The 12,455-nt window shown below is 43.2% G+C and overlaps 1 protein-coding gene across 5 annotated transcripts in view; it reads left to right on the forward strand.

Moving 5' to 3' along the window:
- The window catches only part of LOC109908803 (arf-GAP with SH3 domain, ANK repeat and PH domain-containing protein 1-like), a 76,421-nt gene that overhangs the window by 41,406 nt on the left and 22,560 nt on the right, over positions 1 to 12,455 (forward strand). For 3 of the 5 annotated variants that reach the window (XM_031796205.1, XM_031796208.1, XM_031796206.1), the window contains exons 7-14: positions 1,160 to 1,209; positions 2,979 to 3,108; positions 7,112 to 7,197; positions 8,483 to 8,558; positions 8,669 to 8,755; positions 9,931 to 9,939; positions 10,307 to 10,407; positions 10,532 to 10,601. In XM_031796205.1, coding sequence (XP_031652065.1) covers positions 1,160 to 1,209; positions 2,979 to 3,108; positions 7,112 to 7,197; positions 8,483 to 8,558; positions 8,669 to 8,755; positions 9,931 to 9,939; positions 10,307 to 10,407; positions 10,532 to 10,601 — 609 coding nt within the window. The remainder of the gene's footprint in view (positions 1 to 1,159; positions 1,210 to 2,978; positions 3,109 to 7,111; positions 7,198 to 8,482; positions 8,559 to 8,668; positions 8,756 to 9,930; positions 9,940 to 10,306; positions 10,408 to 10,531; positions 10,602 to 12,455) is intronic. The other 2 variants (XM_020507504.2, XM_031796207.1) reach the window with 1 other exon arrangement.

The following is a 12,455-nucleotide window of genomic DNA, read 5'->3' on the forward strand; positions in this document are numbered from 1 at the left end:
CTTCTTTTTAAATAGTGAGCCAATTTGTTTTCAGCACTTTTTTATTTCGATGACTGATCATGACTCTCTCTTGTCACAGACATACACTGAGTATACAGAACATTAAGAACACCTGCTCTTTCCATGACATAGACTGACCAGGTGAATCCAGGTGAAAGCTATGGTCCCTTACTGATGTCACTTGTTAAATCCACTTCAATCAGTGTAGATGAAGGGGAGGAGACAGGTTAAAGATGGATTTCTAAGCCTCGAGGCAATTGAGACATGGATTGTTCAGAGGCTCAAACAAAAATATTTAAGTGTCTTTGAACTGGATATGTTAGTAGGTGCCAGGCGCACCGGTTTGTGTCAAGAACTGCAAAGCTGCTGAAGAACTGCAACGCTGCTGGGTTTTTCACACTCAACAGTTTTCCGTGGACATCCAGCCAATTTGACACAACTGTTGGAAGCATTGGAGTCAACATGGGCCAGCATCCTTGTGGAACACTTTCAACATCTTGAGTCCATGCCCGACAAATTGAGGCTGTTGTGAGGTCAACTCAATATTAAGAAGGAGCTCCTAATGTTTAGTACACTCAATGTATATGGTGAAATATATGTTTGGAACATGGAATCGCAGTAAAATCACAGTATTGAATCACATTATTGAATCGCAACACATATCGAATTGTGTTAATCGCAATACATACCGTATCGGCATCTAAGTATCATGATAATAACTCATCATGAGGTCCCTGGCAATTCCCAGCCCTAGTGTGGTGCGTGTGCCCGTGCTTGTGCGTGTGTGTTTTAGAGAGACAGAGTGGGTGTGTGTGAGAGTGTGCTTGCATTTGAGAGAGAGAAAGAGAGAGAGGTGGAGAAGGGGGAAGGGGGGGGACAAGTGGGCCTGACTGTTTAAAAGATCACACTGTAAATCTTCGCATAAACAGTGTCCCTGTGTTGTGCCTGAAGGCGAGCGCCACGAATAAAGGGGTCATGAACCCGTGAGGTTTGGAAACATGGCGTGGTAGTGGGTTTCCAAAACATAAATTGTGAGGATGAGGCCTTGGCTGCAGTGGCGGTGTCGGCCTGTGTTGGAGAGAGAGTAAGCACTGCACTGTGGGATTTCAGATTGACCTCATTACTGCTGTTTACTCATACTCTGTCCTATTTCTTTCAGGACATAAAGAAGCCCTTTGACAAAGCCTGGAAGGATTATGAAGCTAAGTTGTAAGTGTGTTAATAATAAATGTCTACATTAGGGATTAACATTGGTAAACGGGATCCCGGAGAGGGAATACTCTTCACATTTCCCGAAAAAATGTAATGACAAGACCCGGGAAATAAACAAAAAAGTCCCCCAATGTCGCACTAATGCAATTCCACAACATACAAAATATGCACGGAAGCAGAGAAGCAGATAAAAAAAAAATAATAGCACATAATCCAAAAAAGGTTGTCGCGTGGTAGCCTTTAGCCTAGCATATTTACTTCACACGAAGTCGCCATTAATTCAAAGCACACGCATAATTGACACCGACGGGCTGCACATGCGACCAGAATGCAGTTAATAAACCCTATTGGGAAACCCCTGCAGTAATAGCCTATAAAATAACGTGTGCCTCTTTGAGCTGTCACTGTGAGTCTTTAGACGGTCACACATCCTGCCCTAGAGGCTAGGTTATTTTCCTATCAAGTATCAATCCCACTGAAACCCCAAATCCTGACTCCTGTTTTGCATGAACATTTTTTACTTTATTCTGTAATCCATAGGTTGCAATGCATTATCAAAGCATGTCTCTCGCCTATGCATGCCAAAATACCGCCTCTATGACATTTCCCCCGCTTCTCTGCGCTGTAGGCCTACTTGGTTCCCATGTGAGAGCATCGGTAGAGAATGTGTGATCAACAAATGGTATGAGAGTAGATAGGGTCTGTTCTTGTTAAGATACCGTTAACTTTTTTTCTCATTTTTTTTTCCTCCCTACTGTATTATTGACAGTGTTATTTGTTTATTCCATGTGTAACTCTGTGTTGTTGTATGTGTCGAATTGCTATGCTGTATCTTGGCCAGGTTGCAGTTGTAAATGAGAACTTGTTCTCAACTAGCCTACCTGGTTAAATAAAGGTGAAATATATATATTTTTAAATAATACTACTTCCACTCTCTTCTGCCAGTTATTCATGAGCTGATCTGGTATCTGTATAATCATCAGCTGTATTAATTTGGCCAAATATAGGAGATATTCTTTCATTCGTTGAAGGAGGTTATCTAAGAAGCTTAGCAACTTTGGTCGTTTAACTGCCGTGACAAAGTTTGTCTGATTAGACAACGCTATACTCGGTGTGCATCCTGAGCGCGTTCTATGTCGAGATAGCCTACTGCCGAACTGCACTGAATTGAGGAACGTGAAAACACTCTGAATTTATGGACGCCCTGTTACGCAAATTCACACCGTCATTGGCGATCAAGATAGTTACTCTTATCATGACTAAATATCAGTTTTACTTGCTCTGAAATCTTTACATTGTGGCGCAGGTGGTGCAGTAGCCCTCTTATTTGGAGAGAACTCTGGAATAGTGACCATATCTTGGTTTTAAACCATTTAAATGAAGACTTCTGATTTTTGCTAAATTTCCCAGGATTCACAAGATAAATATGAATTGTTACTGGTATTGAAACTTGGTGGATTTTGTGGAAAATATTGATCCTGAGTGTAGATGTACATAGCTGTGTTGGGACACCTGGGGTTTGCACTATATATGGTTATGTCTGCGTACAGTTGTTTACGGTGTCATGACAATGTCAGAACGGATGGACTGTATATCACACAGAGCAACATGATCATTTAACTGGAATGTTCTACCCTGTGAAAACTCTACTTCCTCCCGGAGAATTCCATCAGATTTAAAGAGTTGTCATGGACTTAAACACTGTCTGTCTGCCTGCCTGGTTTCTCTAACACGGTCGGTCTGTCTGTCTGTCTGTTTAATTTCAGTACAAAGATCGAGAAGGAAAAGAGGGAGCATGCCAAGCAGCATGGGATGATTCGCACGGAGATAACAGGCGCGGAGATCGCTGAGGAGATGGAGAAGGAACGCCGTCTCTTCCAACTCCAGATGTGTGAGGTCAGTAGTGGACACTGGGCACAGACTAATGAGCACTGATTAGGCACAAACTGGGCACTGACTGAGATGTACAGTATGTCGTTTTCTGTAAACCAATGCTTGTGAGTGAGCTGTATCCCTCTAGAGCAGTGGTATTCAGAGTTGGGGTCACAACCCCACTAAAATTGCAGTGGGGCCACCATAATTTGCAAATAATTCATAAAAAATCCTACAATGTGATTTTATGGATTTTCTTCTCCTCATTTTGTCTGTCATAGTTGAAGTGTACCTATGATGAAAATTACAGGCCTCTCTCGTCTTTTTAAGTGGGAGAACTTGCACAATTGGTGGCTGACTAAATACTTTTTTCCCCCACTGTATATATATATATATATATATATATACATGTATATATATGTATTATTAATTTGTATTTATTTTTTAAACACTATATATAGTTGAAGTCGGAATTTTACATAGACCTTAGCCAAATACATTTAAACTCAGTTTTTCCCACTTCCTGACATTTAATCCAAGTAAACATTCCCTGTCTTAAGTCAGTTAGGATCACCACTTTATTTTAAGAATGTGAAATGTCAGAATAATAGTAGAGAGAATGATTTATTTCAGCTTTTATTTATTTCATCATATTCCCAGTGGGTCAGACGTTTACATACACTCAATTAGTATTTGGTAGCATTGCCTTTAAATTGTTTAACTTGGGTCAAACGTTTTTGGTAGCCTTCCACAAGCTTCCCACAATAAGTTGGGTGAATTTTGGCCCATTCCTCCTGACAGAGCTGGTGTAACTGAGTAAGGTTTGTAGGCCTCCTTGCTTGCACACACCTTTTCAGGTCTGCCCACAAATGTTCTATAGGATTGAGGTCAGGGCTTTGTGATGTCCACTCCAATACCTTGACTTTGTTGTCTTTAAGCCATTTTCCCACTACTTTGGGAGTATGCTTGGGGTCATTGTCCATTTGGGAGACCCATTTTGCAACCAAGTTTTAATTTCCTGACCAATGTCTTGAGATGTTGCTTCAATATATCCACATAATTTTCCTTCTCATGATGCCATCTATTTTGTGAAGTGCACCAGTCCCTTTTGAGGCAAAGCACCCCCACAACATGATGCTGCCACCCCTGTGCTTCACGGTTGGGATGGTGTTCTTCGGTTTGCAAGCATCCCGGATCCTTTTTCCTCAAAACATAACGATGGTCATTATGGCCAAACAGTTCTATTTTTGTTTCACCAGACCAGAGGGCATTTCTCTAAAAAGGTATGATCTTTGTTGTGTTGATATGGGACTCAATTTACTGTGGATTTAGATACTTTTGTACCTGTTTCCTCCAGCATCTTCACAAGGTCCTTTGCTGTTGTTCTGGAATTGATTTGCACTTTTCGCACCAAAGTACGTTCATCTCTAGGAGACAGAACGCGTCTCCTTCCTGAGCAGTATTACGGCTGCGTAGTCCCATGGTGTTTATACTTACGTACTCTTGTTTGTGCAGATGAACATGATACCTTCAGGCGCTTGGAAATTGCTCCCAAGGATGAACCAGACTTCATCCTTGGGAGACTGATTTCTTTTGATTTTCCCATGATGTCAAGCAAAGAGGCACTGAGTTTGAAGGTAGGCCTTGAAATACATCCACAGGTACACCTCCAATTGACTCAAATGATGTCAATTAGCCTATCTGAAGCTTCTAAAGCCATGACAACATTTTCAGACATTTTTAAAGGCACAGTCAATTTAGTGTATGTAAATGTCTCACCCACTGGAATTGTGATACAGTGAGTTATAAGTGAAATTACCTGTCTGTAAACAATTGTTGGAAAAATGACTTGTGTCATGCACGAAGTAGATGTCCTAACCGACTTGCCAAAACTATAGTTTGTGAATAAGAAATTTGTGGAGTGGTTGAAAAACTCCAACCTAAGTGTATGTAAACTTCTGACTTCAACTGTATGTACTGTATATATATATTTAAAAAAGAGTTCAGATTATTTTATGGGATAATGTACAAATGTTTTTGAGAAATATAATTTGTAGAAGAAAAGAAAATGGAGTAAATGCATTTATTTGATCTTTTAATATTGACAGGAGCAATGCAAATATAATTTATTGGGTTATTTGTTGTGAAAATTTAAATGTACCGATTTTAAGGTTGTGTCATTAGAAATTGAATACCACTACTCTAGAGTAAAATACCAAATTGTAAGAGCGATGCGCTCAGCTGTGCCATCGAGCTACCTCCCGGTGGGCGTAAACGCATACTCCACTCTCCCTCTTTATCTGCAGATTATTTGCTCACATTGCATAACGGTACTGATAATTGATATATTAATTAACTTAGTGCTTCACAATGGGATTCTAATTGGCACCGTTACGGAGGCACTCCATGCACCTCTATTTCTGTGTGCAGCGAGAGGGGGTGGTTTGCCTCTCTTGGATTTTTAGGGTGATTTCTTACACGTGGGTTGTTGTTGATATTGCTTCCAGTGTTGTGCTAGAGAGGCCCAGTTTTTCCTGGGCAAGTTATAGGGTAAGGAAAACTCCTGACCCTATAAACTTGACTGATAGCAGTGCTAATATTGTGTGAATTGGTATGGTTACCCCCCCCCCTCTCCACATTACTCAGTCACCAGATTAGAGGATGCTTTCAGGGTGAATTCCAAATGGCACTCTGTTCCCTATATAGTGCACTACTTTGAACCATGGCCCGTAGGGTACTACATACGGAATAGGGTGCCATTTGGGACATAGACTCAGTCTCCTATCCCACGCTGCTCTGCTGCTGCTGCTGCTAGTGTGGAGAGGGCCAGGCAATGCTCATCACAGCAGGCTGTATTACTGATCTGAGACCAGCCACTGATACAGTAGCATCCATCCATCGCCTCTCATTCCCACAAAGCCCCCAAACACATGCACCATCAGGCATTCACAACACACACTAAACCCACACCAGACCAATTTGGTTAATCTCTGAGCCGCACACTCTCAGGCATACAAAAGCAATGTGTGTGTGACTGTGTGTGTGTTTTGTTTCAGGGGAGCACGCAAACGTGCACACACACACACACACACACACACACACACACACACACACACACACACACACACACACACACACACACACACACACACACACACACACACACACACACACACACACACACACACACACACAAAGATGACTGCATTGTAAGCAATGGTGCAGAGAAGCTTTGGGAGCACAGGGACAGGGGGGGGCTCAGAAGGGCATTCTGGTCTACATAGTGTCCCTTCACGACCTGTTCTAGGTTGTCACGCCATGGGATAAACGTAAGATTAAGATGATGATGTATTCATTTGTTCGCCGGGCATGAATTTGTTGGTGGGAATTTGTTCTCTATCTTTAGACGGCCTCGTTTAGGATGCTAGTCAGTGAAACACACTTTCTCCGGAGGCCCGAGTGGTTTTCTAAAAACCAAATGGAAAAACACAATTCTAGTTATCCATTTCAAACACAGTTTACTGTAAAACCAGGCAAGGGACATCTTTCTCTCATGATATTCTATGTTGGCATTCCTTCCAGTGACGTTTAGATGTTTACCACTTTGTTTCCAGCTCCCACAGACTCCATGCTGTGTTGGCAGTGTAGATCAAAGGATCATCCTCCAGCATTTGGGCATTCTGATAGGATTATCCTTCAAAGTGTTCAGAAGACATATTTCAATATTTCACACCAACACATATTTTCTATGGTGGTTTAATGCAAGGGTGGACCATTTTGCGCTCAGTTTCCATTTATGTGGGTGGGTGCAGGCTTTTGCTTCAGCCAAGCCATGAAGATTTACTGGTTCGTAAATGATAGCCTTCCGTTCAAATAAATGATAGCCTTCAATTAAGACCTCCAGTGATTGTCCACCCCTGGTTTAATGTATCACCATGTATAAGCAGTGAAATACTCCAAAATCATGTAACGGAGCATTCTATTTGATGTCAGTTTTCACAAACCACCTCTTGTGTTTTCTCTGCAGTATCTGATCAAAGTCAATGAGATCAAGACCAAGAAGGGAGTGGACCTTCTCCAGAACCTAATCAAGTATTACCACGCACAGTGCAAGTAAGTACATATATTTTTTTTTTGAACCTTTTTCTAGGCAATTCAATTGAGAACAAATTCTTATTTACAATGACGGCCTACAGGGGAACAGTGGGTTAACTGCCTTGTTCGAGTGCAGAACGACGGATTTTTACCTCGTCAGCTCGGGGATTCAATCCAGCAACCTTTTGGTTTCTAGTCCAACGCTCTAACCTCTAGGTTACCTGCCGCCCCGCACAGTACCGCAGTATATTCCTCCTTTACCATAGTGTGAGACCCCTCCCAACTAGTGAGATGTGTCTACTTAGATGTGACTAATTGGTGGAAAACACTTAATGTATCGAACATTCACGGGAAAATATTAATATTTTTCGGAGGGAATTATGTACTCTCACGACTAGATTTTCAAGTCTGTCCGCGATTGCTCTTTCTCTCTCTCTCTCTCTGTCTCTCTCTCTCTCCCTTCTCTTTATCCTCTCAACCCCCCCTTCCCTCCATCCCTCTCTCTCGGGTGGGGTGATGGTGCTGCATGATTCACAGGTCTTGGGTAGGGAGGGTTGAGGAGTCATATTTAGCTCTCATAAATATGCATGGGCCTTCATGCCGATGCGTTGTGACAGCCGTGGGGGTTTGTGGGTAAATAACGGCAGTCCCCTGGCTGCGTCACCGACGGGCCTGACAGCCTCAGTGTTGCTAGGTGGTTATGTCACAACAAAACAATGCAGTTTTCTTGTTATCTACTCAACACAAACCTATGGCTGTCCTACTGTTTATGACGCCGACAGTGAAAAATCATTATGTAGAGGCATGCCTTATAGAACGATGGAAAAACAAAGGTCGAGAAAACTGTAAGCTACAGTAGGATGAGTGGACTGAGGGAGGATTGATGGATGCCTAGAGCGAGGGAGATGGAGAGATGGGGAGAGAGAGGTTGTTAGTGGAGCTGAAAGGATGCAGAGCTGCATTCTGGTGGGTGCCACTGACACTGGCAGATCTATAATGACAGGAGGTGCTTAACATTCAGCTCTGGACACAGCCATAGTCAGCCAGAGAGAGACAGGAGAGAAAAAGAGAGAAGGAAAGAGAGAGATAAATATATTTGCCAAAAGCCAGAGAGCCAAGCAGTGTTATACACTGCATCAGTATCATTCTCATTCACCCCTCCACTCCTTATGACCTTCCTAATGCCTATATAAACATTCTATGACACTTGACATTTCTAAATGATGTAAACGATGCTACGCCCCACCAAATGACTGTGAAAATGTCAGTGGAATTCTAATATCCGCCCTGTATTCTCTTTCAGTTTCTTCCAAGATGGCTTGAAGACAGCGGATAAGCTGAAGCAGTACATTGAGAAGCTGGCTGCTGACCTCTACAATGTAGATACCCACCCACAGACTTCTCTCCATCTGATTGCTGCTACTCTACAGACTATTGTTATCCAGACTCATTGTTCGTATTAATCTCACCCTGTGTATCTCCTTCCCAGATAAAGCAGACCCAGGATGAGGAGAAGAAACATCTGACTGCTCTCAGAGATCTGATCAAGTCCTCCCTTCAGCTGGACCAGAAGGAGGTAGGCAGGAACCAGGCCAAACAGGGCCAAACAGGGCTAAACAGGGCCAATTGGGCCCAAGCGGCCTATAGTTGGCAAACATATCAATTGCATTCCAATTCTCTACCCTTCTGCTGTGCACTCGTACACTACCCCTCGTGGATTTAGATGGAATGGACTTGTGTTAATTTAAGAATATAATGGAAACTCCCTCCAGCCATGCGTTCACAGAATCTTTGCTTGGTAGAGAATCAGACTGTACACTCTTCACCCGTAACCCGTAACCTTTGACCCTATGGTGGGTGCACCTACTTGCTAGCTTCGTGTAGCACAGAGTGAGCATCAAGTGCTGTACCATGCTGGTAGCCAGTGTGGTGCCTGATTGGTGGGGAGCCAGTCACTGTCTTAACTAACCTACCCTAATCTCTTTCTGAGCACTCACTGGTCACAACTGCCTTATACACAACAACAACAATGTGGTCTTCCCCTCAGTCTTATACCCAAATTGAGATTTGCTTAGTGTATGCTAGCTGCTCACTGTGTTTTGAATGACGATACTGTGTAATAGTGTGCAGAGCCTAGCTGAGATGGACTGGGCTGCCGTGTCGACACAACTGCAAGTCTCTGCTAGTGGCCTAGTCCCAAATGGTACCGTATTCCCTCCATAGTGCCCTACTGAACAGGGCCCATACATTCTTAGAAAAATGGGTTCCAGAAGGATTCTTCGGCTGCCCCCATAGGATAATCCTTTTTTGTTCCAGTCAGAACCCTTTTTGGTTCCAGTTAGAACCCTTTTTGGTTCCACGTAGAACCCTCTGTGGAAAGGGTTCTACATGCAACCCAAAAGGGTTCTACCTGGGTTCTTCAAAGGATTCTGCCATTTAGACAGCCGAAGCACCCTTTTAGGTGCTAGACCCTTGTTTTCCAAGAGTGTATGGGCCCTGTTCAGTAGTGCACTATGTAGGGAACTGGGTGCCATTTGGGACGAATCATACTAAACATCATGTGGTTTATAACACCCACATACTGTCACTCACTCACTACCCCTCTCACTACCCCTCAGTAGATATTGTACTGAACTAACACCTACACTCTATGCATGCATGCAGGCACTGTCTCACGCCTACTTCTCAGCTGCTTCTTTCACACTTTCTCCCTCTATCTCCCCCTCTGCTCGCTGCTTGTCTGGACTCAAGTCTAGAAGAGTAAGTGTGCATGATTGGCATGCTTCTGTTGGTCTTGCCTGCGTTTGACTTCTGAGACATTTTGAAGAGCATGCACTCCACTGTGTTTTTCATTTAATCGTGTGTTTAGAACATGGCTTGCGTCCCAAGTGGCACCCTATTCTCCGTGCAGTCCACTTCTATGGACCCGAGCCCCGGTGAAAAGCAGTGGACTAAATAGAGAATAGGCTGCCATTTGGGACGGACGCCATGGTCCTTTGAACATCAAATATGAACCGATAAATAATAACGACCCTGGCCTGCACTCTCCGTAAGAGGCATATTTGGTTGGTTGTGTGTGGTGATTTGCTGAGTTTTCTGTGTCTGAACACTGTATGTGTTGCCACAGGACTCCCAGAGTAAGCAGGGTGGCTATAGCATGCACCAGCTGCAGGGCAACAAAGAGTTTGGCTGTGAGAAGAAAGGCTACCTGATGAAGAAGAGTGATGGGTAGGTCACACACACATACACACACACTGAACAGTACTGAACAAGCGTTTATATTAATACACTCAAGTATGCAAAGCCCTTTTCTGATCTTTTGTTGTGCCTTGGTGTTGCTGTCTTCCTCCAGGCTGAGGAAGGTGTGGCAGAGGAGGAAGTGTTCAGTGAAGGGTGGCATGCTCACCATCTCTCATGCCACGGTGAGAGGCAAACATACCACACACACACGCGCGCATACACATACACACACACACCTGTGGAGGCTAGATCAGAGGCAACATCCGGTATGAAAGAAGCTGTGTAGAGCACTATCAATCTGGCAGTTGGCAGAGGGGAATCGACATGGATGGGTTGCCAGGGCAACCCCTCAGCGAACTCCCCTCACCCTCTCCCATTGCTGTGGTGACTCATCTCTGAGTTTGCTGCTGGCTCTTCTCTTCCCTGGGCCTGTGGATACTGTGGAGTACAGCAGCACTGGATCAGATATTCACTATCTGCTGCTGAGAGCTAATACAATAAGCAATGTTGAGATAGATAGACAGAGAGAGACACACGGTGCACATGCGACAGAGAGAGTGCACACAGACACAACTAGCATGTCCCAAATGTTGTATAATTCCACTCTAGATTGCGGTGGATCCCCCAAATATCATAATACTATCATCTCATTTACTGGATATATAGACACCATCCTTCCAAGGAAATTATCTGTAGCCTATGTACGAGCCTGCCTGTCTGCACCTCCAGAAAAAAGAAAACGCACAGAGAATCCATGTACTTATCTTCAGTTCTTTGTCTGATGGCATGTTGCAGCTCCGCTCTGTGTTTATTTCCCATCAGCCCCTGTGGCAGGCCCAGGCAGCTGAACTCTGGGTGACCCTGCCTGCGAGGCGCGGTGCCAGCCAGGCAGCCTCACCTCAGGGCTCATTTGGTATTTGTTATTTGGTATTTTATTAGGATCCCCATTAGCTGGCGCGATAGCAGCAGCTACTCTTCCTGTGGTTCACATAAAACATGGAACATGACATACTGTGATACAGAACATTAATAGACAAGGACAACACTACATAAATGTAAAATGTCACACATAGCCAACATATCAATACATACACACAATATCTAGGTCAAATAGGAGGGAGGGAATGTGCGGTGAGGTGTTGCTTTATTTATTTTCTTGGATTTGTTCTCGATTTGGAGATTGTGAAAAGACCCCCCCCCTGCCCACCCGCACAGTTACAATGCAGTGCCCAGTCTACACACGTGCTAGCTGGGCACAGTGATATTATCTTATTATGACAGTGGGTACTGTACTGTAGCCAACCCAAAGTGGCGCTGCCTGGACCACAGCCAGTACTGAGGGAATACCTGGGATCCTCCCTAGGCTAGCTATACTGTTGTGTTTAGGCCCTGTGTCCCAAATGGCACCCTATTCTCTATGTAGTTCACTACTTTTGGACTATTGGGCTTTGGTCTAAAGTAGTGCACTACATAGGGAATAGGTTGCCATTTGGGACACATATAGTGCCTCTGGGTCACTGAGTACAAGTTATCATTGTATCATATTTGGTCATTTATTAGTGGCACATTTACAGTATTCTGTGGGACTGTTTCTATTTTCAGAGACATACAGTAAATGCGGAGAAATGTAATCAATCAATTACTATGGCCTCAGTGATTCTAATGATATTGTAGAACTGATTGATTCAAGGCTGTGTTTCAAAGCAACAAAAAAAAGGTCATTTGAATCAACATCCTGAGATAAAACGTTAGAAGAGATTTTTTTTAAATACTGTATATATACAGTGTATATATACAGTGCATTCAGATGGTATTCAGACCCCTTGACATTTTGTTGTTGTTGTTATTTTAAAATGGATTAAGTAGATTTTTTTCCCAATACCCCATAATGACAAAGCAAAAACAGTAAATGTTTTATTTTTGCAAATGTACACAAAAGTTTGGGGTCACTTAGAAATGTCCTTGTTTTTGAATGAAAAGTAAAAATGTTGTCCATTTAAAATAACATCAAATTGATCAGAAATACAGTGTAGACA

Source organism: Oncorhynchus kisutch, linkage group LG18 (assembly GCF_002021735.2).
Source record: "Oncorhynchus kisutch isolate 150728-3 linkage group LG18, Okis_V2, whole genome shotgun sequence".
NCBI lineage: Eukaryota > Metazoa > Chordata > Actinopteri > Salmoniformes > Salmonidae > Oncorhynchus > Oncorhynchus kisutch.